Source organism: Cygnus olor, chromosome Z, assembly GCF_009769625.2.
Source record: "Cygnus olor isolate bCygOlo1 chromosome Z, bCygOlo1.pri.v2, whole genome shotgun sequence".
Classification (NCBI taxonomy): domain Eukaryota; kingdom Metazoa; phylum Chordata; class Aves; order Anseriformes; family Anatidae; genus Cygnus; species Cygnus olor.
The window spans coordinates 21869698-21885281 of record NC_049198.1 but is presented as its reverse complement, the minus strand read 5'-3'; the positions used below and the strand labels follow the sequence as shown (position 1 = coordinate 21885281).

Below are 15584 nucleotides of genomic sequence, written 5' to 3'. Positions count from 1 at the left end.
CTTCCTGACTTCGCCAAGAATAGAGAACTGAACCATTTCGTGGTCACTCTGCCCAAGACAGCTCTCGACCACCGCATCTCCCACCAGTCCGTCACTGTTTGTGAACAGAAGGTCTAGCAGGGCACCTCCCCTGGCAGGCTCTCTAACCAGCTGCGTCAGGAAGCTATCTTCCACGCTCTCCAGAAACCTCCTAGACTGCTTTCTCTGGGCTGTGTTGTGCTTCCAGGATACGTCTGGGAAGTTGAAGTCCCCCACGAGAACAAGCGCTGATGATTTCGCAGCTTCTGCCAGCTGCCTGTAGAATTCCTCATCTATCTCCTCACCCTGGTTCGGTGGTCTATAACAGACCCCCACCAGGATGCTTGCCTTGTTGGCCTTCCCTCTGATCCTAACCCACAGAGACTCAACCTTATCATTCCCAGCCTCAAGTTTTTCAACATTAAAACACTCTCTAATATAGAGAGCCACACCACCACCCCTTCTGTGCTGCCTGTCCCTTCTGAAGAGCCTATAGCCAGACATTGCAGCACTCCAGTCATGAGAGTGGTCCCACCACGTTTCCGTGATGGCAACCAAGTCATAGCCTTCCTGCTGCACGATGACTTCCAGCTCCTCTTGTTTGTTACCCATGCTGCGTGCCTTAGTGTAGATGCACTTCAGTTGGGCCATTGCCTTCTTCCCCAGCTTTGCCATTGTTCCCCCTGGTACAGCTCCAACAAGCCTAATTTCAGCCCCATCCCCCTTCTTTCCTAGTTTAAAGCCCTCTCAACGAGCCCTGCCAGCTCCTGGGCTAGGATTCGTTTTCCCCTTAGAGATAGGGACCCGTCTGCGGTCACCAGGCTGGGTGCCGAGTAAAGCGCCCCGTGGTCAAAAAACCCAAAATTTCTGTGTTGGCACCAGCCTCTGAGCCACGTGTTAATCAGGTGGGCTTTCCGTGTCCTCTCGGTACCCCTCCCTGCCACTGCAGAGATAGACTAAAACACCACCTGTACTCCCGCTCCATCCACTAACCACCCCAGTCCCCTAAAGTCCCGTTTGATAGCCTTCAGGCTTCTCTCTTCAATATCATCACTGCCAGCCTGGACTATCAAAAGAGGGTAGTAGTCAGAGGGGCGAACCAGGTTGGGAAGCTTTCTGGCAACATCCCTGACCCTGGCCCCAGGGAGGCAGCAGACTTCCCTACAGGTAGGGTCAGGTCGACAAATAGGGCCCTCTGTTCCCCTGAGAAGGGAGTCATGTACAACGATCACCCTTCTGTCTTTCTTGGTGGAGGCAGTCTTGAGGCGTGGAGTCGGCTTCCTCGCCCTAGGCATCCTCTTGGGTAGGCTTTCTACCTCGTCCTCACCCACCGGCCTCTCAAGCTCCAGGGCCTCAAATCCGTTGCGTAAGGGCACCTGGGAAGGTGGGGCCGGTGGGGGGGGGGCGTTGCCTGCGAGGTCGAGCAGGGACCTGTCTCCATTCCTCAACTCCTAGGTCCCCTCCCTCTGCCCGACAGCGACAGGGCAGGGGGTCCACCCCCATTTGGGGTGTCTCACCCCGGTACCTCTCCTTCAGGCCCTGCAGGGAGTCGCTCCACCAGTCTATCTCCTGCTCACACTCCCTGATAGCCCTCAACCTATCCACCTCCTCTTTGAGTTCTGCCACCAGGCAGACCAGGTCATCCACCTGCTCGCACCTCACACACACAGTCCCTCTGCCTCCCTCAGATGGCAGCAACAGGCTCAGACACTCCCTGCACCCAGAGACCTGAACTGCCGCATTGTTGAGCAGGCGGTCAGTCTGGGTGGTTACAGACTTTCTAGAGAGAGCAGTCTGCCTGGTGTAGACCATTGCAGCCTAGCTAGCGGTCGACGGCCGTTAAAGGTGTTCCTCTTATGGGCGGGGGGCAACTTTCTGCCCTCTCCGCCCTCCCTGCGTGAACTGCCGCGCAAACTGCCGCGCCCCGCCCTTCTGACGCGCCCCGCCCTGGTCGCCGCGCTCCCTAGGGGCTGCTTTTGAACGGCCGGGGAGGGGGCGCTGCTGGCTCCGCCTACTCCTCGTCAGCCTCCCTCGTGAGGGCTGCCGGGTCCTAGCGGCTCCCTCGAGCGGCCTCGATGTCGGAAAAAAAGCCCTGCTTGTCCCGATCCCCCGCTCCGCTGCAGAACGCGCCTGACCCGGAGCCGATCGCCTCGGCTAATAAATATTAATATCTAATAAATTAGATATTACTTATAACATGGAAAATATTTGGTTATTGTTTTCATTATCCTTTAAAATCAGTAGGAAACACTTCTTCCTGCTTCTTCCTCTCACCCAAAATAAAGTCATCTAACTGTGGTTCCTAGAGATGCCATAACCTGTTTCTCATATATGAAAAAAGATGTCCTGTGTCCTTCCTCTGCTGCTTACTGTGGCATCCACTGCTAGCTTCTGCTGTGCCAGATCCCTCTGTGAGCCACTTCAACCCATCAAATGGTAGAAGATTACCCCAACAAATGGAAAAATAAACAGTGAACAGTTTTCTGATGTTGCAGTGATTTAAATCAGGTCACTAAAGAACCCAGCACGTTCCAGGCATGTGACAGAAGGAGGCTGATCATGTGGCTAGAAGCAGGAAAATGCTGGAAGAAGTGGAGGCAAGGTAAGAGGGGAGATAGAAACCAAGGGATCCAAGCCTTTCTGGTGACAACAAGCTATTATGCTGTCTCAACTGCTTGTGGAACAGCAGCCTAAGTCTACTTGTCAGATTATACATTTTATTGTGCACCACTTTGTAGATGTATGTCCTGGTTTCAGCTGAGATAGAGATAATTTTCTTCGTGGCAGATGGTATGGTGCCATGTTTTGAATTTTTGATGAAAACGGTGTTGATAACACTCTGATGTTTTAGCTGTTGTAGAGCCATGCTTGCACAGAGCCCAGGACATTTCAGCTGCTCGTGCTGCCCTTCCACTGAGGAGTGTGGGGGTGCACCAGGAGCTGGGAGGGGACACAGCCAGGACAGCTGGCCCAGGATGGCCAGAGGGATGTCCCATACCACATAGTGTCATGCTGAGCAATCAACCGGGTGTGGGTGGGGGCAATGCTCAGGGACTTGCTGGGCAGCAGTCAGCAGGTGGTGAGCAATTGCATTGTGCATCATATTTTGTATGTATGTATGTATGCATTATTATTATTATTATCATCCCTTTCTTTTCTGTCTTACTAAACTGCTTTCATCTCAGCTCATGAGTTCTACCTTTCATCTATTCTCTCCTGCATCACACTTTAGGGGAGTGAGTGAACAGCTGTGTGGTAGTTAGATGCCCGCTGGGTTAAACCACAACAGTGTAACTTTCAGATTATTTTTAGTTGTTAACTGCAGATTATGCTGTTATGTTAAGGTAGTTCATATTGTGCAATCTGAATTGTTCGTTTGTGTAAGCTTCACTATTCATTACTTTTCCCAGTACAAGGAGCCCGTAACACAAAATACTCTTACAAATAATTCACCACTAGTGTAAAAGGGGGTTGCTTCACAGAAACTAATTTATCACAAGGTGTTATTACTGCAACTGGTATTAGTTAGTTCTGCCATTATTTTGAAGTGTTGTTTTGGAACTCTGACCCGAACTTTGGTGACATGCTGTCAAGAACAACCCTGTCTATAGATGCATTGATCAGGGACGTTAAAGGTGTTTCAATAGAAACAATACTGCTCCCAGATGAAAAAACAGTAAAGATTCTTTTTTCCCAACTCAAGAACAGACTGACTGAGACTAATGTTCTTTTTGTTAGCACAAAGGAAGGCTCTTGCAGATTTAGCAGAATGAACGGCACAGATTTCCTTTCAATTGAAAGGAGCTCTTTACCAGTAATTCCGTTGTATTGTGAGCAATTCATGAAGCTTTCCTTGAATTTCAGAGCATCTGCTCAATCACTTGAAAACAGTTAAAGAGTCAGATAATAATAAAGGCTTTGCTTGAATAATGTATATGACTCGGGCTTAACATTCGTACTACATGGTACACACTGTAGGGAAACAAAAGCTCTTTAATCTTCTCACCCTTCTACTGTGGTAAAGATATCCTTTGTATTATATTACAAATTCTTAAATAGAGATATGAACCCTACATTTTACTTTCTATTTACTAATTGGAAAGACTTTCATTAATTTCAGTGGGAGTTTGATCATGCATACAATGTTTTCAGAGGTGTCGACACACAGTAGCTGTTTGTGCCAGTTGATTAGACAGAGGCTCTTTTTACTGTTGGTGATATTTTAACACAAAACTCAATGAATTCTTTGTCTTCTAGCCTCTAATTCAGTATATCTTTTTATTTAAGAAGTGGAGATTCACCTTTAGCGTGAAATTAAATTAATTGAATTGAATAATGCTGAAGCTCCTACTTGAATGAGGATAAATAAGATAGAAAATGATCCTTCCAGTAAGGGTACATGCACCACCTGTGATCACTGTGCTTTATGTCCCTCACCTGTTGTGCTCCTTACCACTTCTGTGGTGACCTCTGTATTTGATTCTATTATGCTACCCTATGTGCCTTCCCTTTATCACCACCTGTGTCCCAGAGAAACTTGCATAATGCATACATATATATATGATAGGTCCCTCAAAGCTAGTTAGATTTCACTGCAGATGAATTGGAAAGATCTTTGAAGGAAATCAAAGAGAACACATCTCAAAAAGAAGGCAGCATTTGCACCAGACTTCTAATTTGGCAATTAAGAATAAAAGCACTAGATCACACATAAAATAAAAGAAAAAGAGAACATAAAAAGGTGAATAGGAAAGACTCACGTAGAAAGTAAAAAGGAAATGTGTTGCTGCAAATACAGCTATGAGCTTGATGTACTTCATTCTTGACCTACGCTTGGAACTGCAGAACTCAAGAGATTGGTTCATTGTAAATATTAATATCAAGAACAGAAAGTCTGTGGAGGAAAATGTGTTTTATTCCTCCTTCCATGCCTGCTTTTTTTCTATTCATTTTGGCCTCTCCGCAGTGTACACATGGGAACGGGTGATTCTCGGGGCCTGTAAGACCTTTAAGGCCTTTAAGACCTTTGACACTGCCTCCTAAGGCTCAAAGCTGTATAATTCAGAAAATACAGGGGGACAAATAAAGCAAAACCAGGACTAGAATAGAAGCTCCAGGACCCAGGTAAGGGAACTCATCTGTTACTTGACAAAGTCTGAGAAAGATGATTCTATCCAGAGAAGTTCTGCCAGAGTGTGATAATAATGCAGAAGAAAATTAGGTGAAATATGCTTGGGTAAACAAATGCAGTGAGAAGTTTCAGATCTCCTTGAAGAGATGGAACACGAGCTGTCATCTGCCATTTTGTCATCCTCATCAGTAAGTATTTGCCATAGTCATCCTGTTCTGACAAAAAAGGACAGCAAGATCCTTAAGGCCATGATGTTAGGGACTGCAGGAAGACACAATGCTGCACTGAAAACTGAACTTATATACCTTCCTCTGAACCAGAGTTTTCATGTGATCTGAGTTGCTTAAGCCCAGGTCCTCAAAATAGTTATCGACAAAATACTTTTAAGCACCTGGTTGCTGAACCCAAAGACTCCTTGCTTGCAGCTGCAACTGAAGCTACTGAGAAATTACTCTAAACATATACACAACACCACAAAAAGTATGCTGCAATCTCAAATTTTAAATTAGCACCCTCCAGTTTAAATGCTCTTTGTTCCTCATTTACAATGGGAAAAATTGCTACGACCTCACTATTCAACGTACTGAAGACACTCACATCAGGGTATGAGTTACCAAGAAAGGTCAGAAGAACAGAATGCCTTTAGAACAGAATTGTGTGCAATAAATACAATATATGACACTGAACAATTAGGATACAAGACAGATAAACGCCCAAGTAAATATTGGTGTAATATTATCATGTGTATTAGTTATCTAGGACCTCTGGGACTGTGAAAAGTAGGAATAATAAAGTGCATGATCAGATAAGTAAAGACGTAATACATACAAAAAGATTGAATTAAGGGTACTAGTGCACTTTTCATTTTGCCATTTACAAACCTTCTGAATATTGAACTCTGCAATCAAAATGTATTTTCAACACTGCACTTTTGTGGTGTATGTATCTTAGAACCAAATTTATCAGAGACCACTTACCTCAGTTTACTTACTGCATAACACAGCTGGAAATATTTATGGCTATTGGCCCCACTATAACTCTTACATCTCAAAAAAAAATAATAACAGACTGCCTGACTTTTCTAGCAGAGGTTGTATGACAGTAGTAAGTTAATCTGAAGTACTGTAAATATGCAAGAAATTTCTGTACAGGAAGCTTGATATATAATATGCAGTACCTGTAGGAATGCTTGTTCGGTAGAACAGAAAGATAAGGAGAGATGAGGAGATCAGTGCTGAGACAGAGAATGAAAATACCCAGAGCTCAGCCCTTTGAACTGCAGCGTGGTGTTTCATAAAAGAGCATCTGTTTCCCAGGAGGGATCATTGGCTGTGTTCCTCTTGGGAAAAGAGCATCAGCTTACTGCTTTAGCTTTATCAGTTCTGAAGTTTATTTGATAATGTCTGGTCAAGATACCAGATCAGGATAGCAGTTCCCATATTATTATTTATTACCTGCAGGTTGGTGAGAACAGTCTGTATGTTATTCTTCTTTAATCTCTGGTGGCTCCAAAATAAGAATATAAACTGGTGAAAACTTATAGGAGATTTAAAAACCTGTACTGTGTTTGGCTGGGATGGAGTTAACTTTCCCTGCATCAGGCCATACAGGCTCTACACTTGTAGCTAGAACAGCCTTGGTATCACACCAATGTTTTGTCTACTGCTGAGCAGTGCTGGCACAGCACCAAGGCTCCCTCCAAACCTCCCATCAGGCTGGGAGTGGGCAAGAAGTGGGGAGGGGACACAGCCAGGGCAGCTGACGTAAATCAGCCAAAGGGATATTCCATACCATGTGGTGTCACACTCGGCACTAAAAGGTGGGGAAGGGGAAGGAGATGGGTCGCTCTTGTTACAAAGATGTCTGTCCTCTCAAACAGCTGCTACTCATATTGAGGCCCTGCTTCCTGGGATGTGGCTGAGCATTGCTTGTTGATGGGAAGTAGAGATTTTTTTTCCCCTCTCTCTGTGCTTCTGCATGGCCTGTGCTTGTTTCTTCCCTCTTCCCTTTCCCTTTAATTAAATTATCCTTATCTGAACCTGTTGGCTTTTATTTTTTTTTTTCTCCCTTTCCAGCATACTTTTCTTCTGAGGAAGGGGAGTGAGAGAGCAATTGTGGTGGAGTTTAGCTGCCCAACAAACCACTTATCCAACAGTTAAGAGGACTAAAAAACAGAAAATATTATAGACAAATGGAAAATACTACCTTCAAAAATAAGCTTCAAGATATGGCAAGAAATTAGATGCAGGGAATAATACCAGACATTAATTTATCAAAGTTAACGTATTTTGGAAATATTCACTGTTTCTAAGGGTAGTCCTCTTCATGGACAAGAGAAACAATTTATTTTGTTTAGTATCATTTGTTAGATGGTGAAAAACTGGTGGAAAAACTGAACAGACAAAAAAGTAAAAGCTATATGCTAGCAATATGACAATATATTTTATAGTAGTGAAATTATTGTCTCTTCCATTTCTAGAGGTAAATTTACGCACTTTGCCTACACTGCAGTACCATTCTCCAGAAGTAAAGAAATTAAAGAAATGGTTTATTCTGCTCCTTGGGAAATAATTTGTTTTGGTACACGTAGAATCACAGAACAAAATTGTCTGTAAGGCCATCTGGTCTTATTTTCTGCTGAAACCAGGGCCAAGTTCTGTCATGTTGCAAGGCCTCAAATGGGTCTTGTCCCTCTGAGTTACGAGTATCTCCAAGAATGGAGATTTCACAGCCTCTTTGGGTGCCTGTTTCAATGTTTGACCACCACCACAGTGCAAAAGTAATTAACATGTAACTGGAATTTCCTTCGTTGCATGATGCCTTTGCGAGACTTACAGGCATTGTAAGTATCCAGGTACTTCATATATGAAAACAGCATTTTGCTAGCTACGTTCCACAATTCACTGTATTAAAATCCTTGTGATAATACAATTTTTGCCTATTCACATTTTTCTCTTAAGAATGTCACAGAAATTTTGAGCCAAGTTACTGTCGTTATCTCTATGTTGATGCAGGATAAAAATTATTCTCTTTAGCAATGGCAGAATAGCTACCACGACTTTCTGTATGGTGAGATGAGGAACCAATGCGTATTGCATATAGCAAAAGTACTGCCAGATAGGAAATGAGTTGGCTCGTACTGTGATGCTGAATTCATCTTATCCAACTTTAGACATGTAATAGAAGTTTAGTTTAGGTTAATCACGTAGATACCATCCAGACATAAAGGGGAGACAGACTCATCTGGGTTACTTGGGTCACTCTAGGCTACATAATTTCTGCAGTTACATAAAGTACTTTGACAACTGTAGCCAATGCTAGGAAATGTAGTACATTCTGTCTTAAAAAAATGATGAATCATTTTAGCAGCTGGTAGATGATAGCTCTGTTAATTCTGCCTCTTTAAATCTTATAGATCTCTTTTTGACTTGAGAAAATCACTAAGAAGTTCAATTGTGCAGTCATAAACCTCTAATTCTTATTTTCATAATAAAAAGTACCACTGGCATTAGCTGTACCCTATAGCTAGATATAGAAAATGCATTACAGAATCTTTCAGCATGACAGGAAATGCATAAGGTTTATTACAAAACAAGAACTTTGTCTGAAATATTATCTGGGAAAAAAGTAGTTACTGTTATCATATATATAGTTCCAATCAGTGTATCCCATCAGCAAATACTGAGGTTACTGTGTAACCTTTTCAGTAAATTACCTGCATTTCTACATTTTAGCCAGCAGACGGCTAATGAAATGTGAAATTATTAGAGAGGCACATTTTCACTGAATGAAGGATATCTCCTTCGTGTATAAACATACCCTATTGGGCAGGTTCCAGTTCTGAATCTAGTATCTATTTTTATAAAGGTGGACAGCTTTTTAAACATAAAATGCTCTTAATATTTATCCATATTTTTCTATAAAATGGCATTGCTGGACATAGTAATGGATTGGTTTAGTGCTAACACCCTGTCATACTGCTCAACCAAACACTTGCCATTAAATATTTTACGCAAGAAATACCTCAACATAGTAATTATGCAGTAATCAGCTTCTGTTAATTTAGCTGTTTCTTTACTAATTTTTTTCATACCAATACAGATATCAGTGTGATCAGAATTGCTCTGCTTATTTTAGACAGTTCTTCAAGTTATACTATCTACTCCTTTAGTTCATCAGCAGCTTCTTACAGGTGGGCTAACTATTAGAAAAGGTAAAACATGCACCATTGAGAATCAGGATTTCTTTGACAGAACTGTGGCAGGTTCAGCCAGAAAGGACAGTGTGGCTAAAGCAGCTGACACACTGACATCACGTTTCTGGAAACACAGCACCAGAATCAGCTCTGTCAGACATCACCTTACACAATTCCTAGGAAGCCCACATGGGAGATGACATTTTAGTCATCCAAAATACTTGAGAGACTTGCTCATTAGTATGAAATGTGGGGCGAACTTCTTTGCCACTGTAGCCCTTAGGGTACTCTCACGCTTTCTTTGTCTGAGTAGGATGGGTGAATGCTCTGTCTGTAGATACCTCTGAGACTTTGGAGCACTTGAGTTCATGTAAAGTGAATGGCAAGCACAGTGGCTTGATTAGACAAGCCCTAAAATGGTTTATTCAGGATACGCAAGTAATTTTGGAGGAGTATAACTTGCTTTCTTCTGTCAAGATATTTCTGGAGAACAAACTTCATTTTGTCTAGTTCAATTGATGAGCCTTAACTCTGTACAGTCTTTGACCAGTCAAGCCTTAACAGTACACATAAGGCACAGAGACACCACTGTTCTCAAAGGGCTGTTAAAAATGTATTTTATTATGGACACATTAGTAGTTTTCTTAAAGTTAACTCTTGGGAACAAAACTCTCTCTGTGGTAAAACAAAAACAAAAGAATACAACAAACTTATGTTGCAAAGGAAATAGAAAAAAGAACTTTAGTTTGAGTAGTAGTTATTTTAAATTGTTAGGCAGCCTGTGTTACAGGTCAAGCTCCTTGTTATCTTCTATTTTAACTAAGGTCCTGCAGGTGTCCTCTGAGTACTGAGCGTGACTGTAATTATGGTCTGGCTAGAAAAATTCTCCTGTGAATTAAAACATGTACATAGGGTATCCTGGCTATAATTCTGACAAAGCTCATAAGAAAGTAAACACATCTAAGTGTTGAAACCTGACCTGAAACAAAATTTCATGATATGCATGAACTAAAATTTTTCTAAAGATTTCATTCTGCAGTTGTTATTTTAATGACTAAGATAGCTTGGCTCCACCAATTTATTGGCAGTATTTTTTTTGTTTGTTTTTTTTTTTGTTTGGGACCACTCTTACAAAAAAACAAAATCAGACTTCAAAACTACAGAGACATTAGTGACACATGCCTGACATGACACACGCCTGACATGACACACTTCTGTAAGAATTATGATAATGAAACGGAAATACAGCTTTCTTCAGTAACTAAAAAGATTCAGTGGTATAGTTCCTTTTACAGTTTGGTGCTTTGTCTCTCATGAACACCCAAGCATTCCCCCAAAGACTGTTCTTTTGTTTAAATCAGCATCTCTACATTTGTGCAATTCAATACCTTTCCGATGAAACTGCAGTGATCCTAGCAGACATATGGACTTAAGCATTTCTGTTGTGTACATTTCTAAGCAACACTGCAACTGGATGTATAGTCTACAGATTTCAGGATGAATTTCACCATCTTCTGGGCTGCAACAAAAAAGAAAAAAAATTAGTTAGGAGTTGGACTGGAAGGACCTGACAGTCATCAAACCTGCTTCCTACCGTTGCAAGCAACTGCATAATAATCTACTTCATAAACTACTAAATATATTATGAAAAAGCTGTTTATATTAAACTGTATTTAAAAATGATTTTTGAGCAACCTGATCTACTGGAAGGCATCCCTGCGAATGGCAGGTGAGTTGGAACTAGAGGATCTTTAAGGTCCCTTTCCAAATCAAATCATTCTGTGATTCTATGAATTCTTTAGCTCTATAAAGCTCTGGGCTTAAAACAGCTGAACTTGGCTTGTCTTTGCTAAGATTACATGGTCCTTTTATTCCCCTGTGCACTTTTGGAAAAGGCATAAATAAGTGACTGAGCTCTCTCCATCTCTTTAGAAGCTTTGAAGAGGCATTTTCTGGTAGATTGAAGGATTCATTTGCCATCTTGTTTCAGCTACCTTTGGTCCTCATGCAGCTGCATAAAGAGATTGCAGGGCCACTTTCACAGTCACAGTTCAGGTTACAAATGCTGGATGAGGCATAATCCACCCTTCTTTGGAAACACTCAGATTGGAAACTAATCAGTTGTAGTCTTTAGGTTCTATAGTTTCTGCCCGAATTTCCTTTTTTTTTCCTCAGTGTTTAAAATATTAATCATGTGATACAATGCTGTGAGGAGAATGGAAGTTTAGAGATCTTTTTCACAAAAGCTATCTTTGCAGGGTGTCTCAGTAATAACAATTTTGAAAACAAAAATTGAAATCAAGAGTAATCCCACACATCCAATTAGTTGCTTCAGACACTAAGAAAATTATTTACTCAGATTCAGCCACTTTTGTGGGCTGAGGATGCCGCATGGGCATAAACATACAATTTTTTAAAACTCATCTGTTTCTGTGAGTACAAAAGAATTGATCTACCCAGTCATAACCTGAGAATTAGGTTTTCAGTGCCCTTTCAAAAGGTGCTTTCAATAGGGAAGTAACTGGTAAGACCAAAGAGTCAGGATTTGGGCCTTTTCATCTTCAGACCTTCTTGCTATTGGTTTGCTATATAGTGCTGTTAAAAGGTAAAACAACTCCTCAGACTGGATTTTATGACAATTCAGAAACTTGCTTTTCTAATAAACCTGTAGCATTTCTGAATACTACTACCAAGAAATGAAAAACATTTTCTCAGCACGTTTTCAGATTTCTAGCCCATGAATAATATAAACGAAGCTTTCACAATACAACGATTGCTAACATTCTTTACAGTGATTGAATTTCCTGTGGTTAAACTGATATTTCAAAAGACCCTCCTGAATATGAAATAAAATTAGACTTGCAGATTTCCTCATGGGAACCAAAGCAACTTACCCGGTAAATTATTTGCAGCAATGCTAGACTGGACTGCTATGCTCAAATGATTTCTTAATACCAATCTAGGCCAAAGACTTTAAGACACATAGCAGACAATACATTTTTAAACTAGTAAAATAGGTTCTTTCTGACCAAAATTAAGGTCATTATTTGTACCTCAATCCAGTCAAAATGTGAAGTCCAGCTCTTTTGTCAGAAACGCTTAGATACTGTGCTTTAAGGAAAATCCTATCAGTTTGTGCAGATACAATTTTACTGTAGTCCAGTTCAAATGAATACTGCATACTAAAACATGTTAATTCTTGTATTTGAGATTCACAATCATTTCTGACAAAGGAGACCATATGTTGCCTAGAAAGGATATACCTTCCGCCACTTATTTTAGTGACACCAAGGAAGAAAATGCTCAGACATATTCTGAGGTAAGAAAATAGACAAGGCCATTATAAGATAGGCCTTGTTTTATTTCTGTGCATGTGGCTCCGTGGGCAGAAGAAGGGAGCAACCTCAAAGGAATATTTGACGCATGGACTTGGCATTATCTAGCTCCAATGAAGGAGAAACTGTGTGGTTTTCCAAGGTTCTCAATGGTTCCCGTCCCTCCAAGTGACATCAGAAATCAAATGGAACTATGAGGGTTTCACAGAACTTACTAGAACCTTCCTAAAAGGAAAGAACAACCTTAGCACTTTCACAGCATATCAAGGAAGACTACTGATGTTTGCACACACCAATGAAAACAGTTAAGAATCACAGTAGTGGTAAGCTGCTCTAAGAATGCTTAAGCAAGCAAAAAATGCAGCCAAAATAGAAAAAAAAGAGAAGGCTGTAAAAGACAGAGGATTGAAAAGAAAGCATGTTGGACTTAGTAAAAAGGGACAAAGGAAGACTGTTCCCACCTGCTCTGATCCATTACAAAGTAGAACTCATCAAAAAGGCAGGAGATGATAACTGTAAATTGCAGTTGTTGTGATCTGCGTTGCTTTGGGACCATACACATAATAATAAAGCTGCCCATCCTAGCAGATTTATTTTCTTTGGCTAGGCTATAATACGTGCTTTTCTTTTCAGACACATCTAATTTTCTACTTTTAAACTGAAGTCTGCATTTGTTGAAAACTGTACGATACATGACATGGTATTTTCTGCAGCTTATTGTTAATAGAGAACTGCTGTTAGGGCAGAACAAGAAGGGATTCCACCTTAAAGATACTTTTTCTGATGTTTGCTATAGTATTTCTTACTCTTTTCAGTGATTCCAGCTCTGAAAACATTTGATAGTTTTAAGTCCCTGATTAGTTTTCCTGAAATATTAAGTACCTGACAGACATTATTATTATTATTATCATTTTGGTTTATTCAGAGTCAAGTCCTTCATTGCTTATAAAAACACATACTGAAAATGGATCCTTTTTCAAATCTCACATTGTTTTCAAAAGATATGAAAATAAATATTTTCAGTGATCGCATAAGGAGTATTTTAAAAGAATAAAGAATGCTAATTCTCAAACTGAAAATTATGCTTAGAAGACATAGCAATAAAACATACTTAAATGCACAAAAAATTACTCTGAGATAAACAACAGAAATCCTAAAAACTGTACCTAACTTAAGACTCCTCAGACACTTTTAAGTTCTATTATGTATTTTACAATATTTTGTAGTACTTTTTATCTTGCAGTAATCTACAGTATCTGGTACTGGTTTAATAAGATTTAAATCTTAACAATAATCTCTGCAGTTTTTTTTGCTGTCTTTTTCATTTTAAGCAACACATCTCCTATAAGAATTGCACCTGTATGATCAGTGATCACTTAGCTGATTAGAATTGGACTTTTCTCTCTGCATAAACAACCACAATATGTTTAACAGCAATTCTTTTCAAACTGGCAGATGGCAAAACAGTTTTTAATGTAATCATATTTGTATTAACCAAAGAAGATAAAACACATATACCCCAGATTTAAATGTAATTTGTTTTAGTATAAATCAGGAATAGTTCTTCTGAAGAAGGCTGTTATTTCTGAACCACACTAACATATTCAAGAACACTATCTAGCCCTCCATTTTGCATGAAGTGCTCCCAGTAATTTCAGCATTTTCTGCAAGAGTTGCTACAGGTTTGGATAAATCCTAGAGAAGAATAGGATTCTGATGTTTGATGCAAGAGACAGTCCCACGACTAAATCTAACCTTACAGAATTCATCTAACCAAATACAGCACGAACAAGCAATTAGCCAAATACTGCAAAAGTTGAACACACCATGTTTTCTTTCTCTGGAATAGTATTTTAAATTTCTGAACTTTGAGTTATATATACACTCTTGTTCTTATTTCTCTGATAACTGAATGTAAGAACCATAAAATACGTACTTAGGTAATAAATGGCCTTTTGGAGGCTTTTGCTATACTGATGTCCTACATTTTGCTTACATATGAGATGTTTTTATACATTTTAGTGTCACTTATATTCTTAGATGTGCATTGAACATTGTTTCCCAGTTCAGCACCATGGAATTACTACATTAGATGGGTTCGATGGGGATACATCTTTTTTTTTTTTTTTCCTCATCATCTGGATTTATTGGAATACAGTAATTTCCTTTGAGCTATTCTTACCAACAAAAGGTTTGCAAAAAGACTGTAGTTCCTCACACTTGTCACATTCAACACACAGATCCAAAATTTAGCTCTTAAGAGTTACTGCTCTTTTTGTCTAATTCCTAAATCCTTGTGTCCCAATACGCATACGAGCATGTTCAAGAGCCTGCTTGAGCTTCTCAAAAGTCTAGACTTTTCTTTCTAAGCAGGATTTCCTCTGTCCTGAAGACGACCAGTTACACAACTATTAATGGACAAATGAGACATTTATTTGCACATTCCACATGCAGGGCATTGCCCCATAACTGTTCCTTGTGTGCAGTGGAACCTGCACTAAATAAAGACACCACAGATGGCAACAATGACCTCCTTCTGCTCAGTAATGAGACCACTTTCTCACAGGGAGACACAGATCTACAGATCTACTCAGCTAAATCTACCTATTTCTTCTGAAAACAATGATTCTTTAACCCTAAGACTATCACTATGGAAAATACATGATGAGACAATAATAATTCCCTTGTAGAAGATTTAGATAAAACTGGATTGTCATCCTATCTTTCTCTGCGTTGTTTCAAATGTTAGAAATCCTTAGATTTTTTAGGTGTCATCATCATTAAGGGAGCTTTATTTATGATTTTGAAGGTATTTTTTCCTTTCTCTTCTCACTGGGAAAAAGATTGTTGGTTTGCCCATAGTTATGAGAAAACAGTATGCTCCTCATACAGCTATTTATTTTTT

At 40.1% G+C, this 15584-nt stretch overlaps 1 protein-coding gene across 2 annotated transcripts in view; it reads right to left on the bottom strand.

The window, feature by feature from the left end:
- Positions 1-15584, bottom strand: part of LOC121061998 (regulator of G protein signaling 7 binding protein) — a 47422-nt gene that overhangs the window by 9473 nt on the left and 22365 nt on the right. For both annotated transcript variants that reach the window (XM_040541523.1, XM_040541522.1), the window contains exon 3: positions 10733-10863. In XM_040541523.1, the coding sequence (XP_040397457.1) occupies positions 10733-10863 (131 nt within the window). The remainder of the gene's footprint in view (positions 1-10732; positions 10864-15584) is intronic.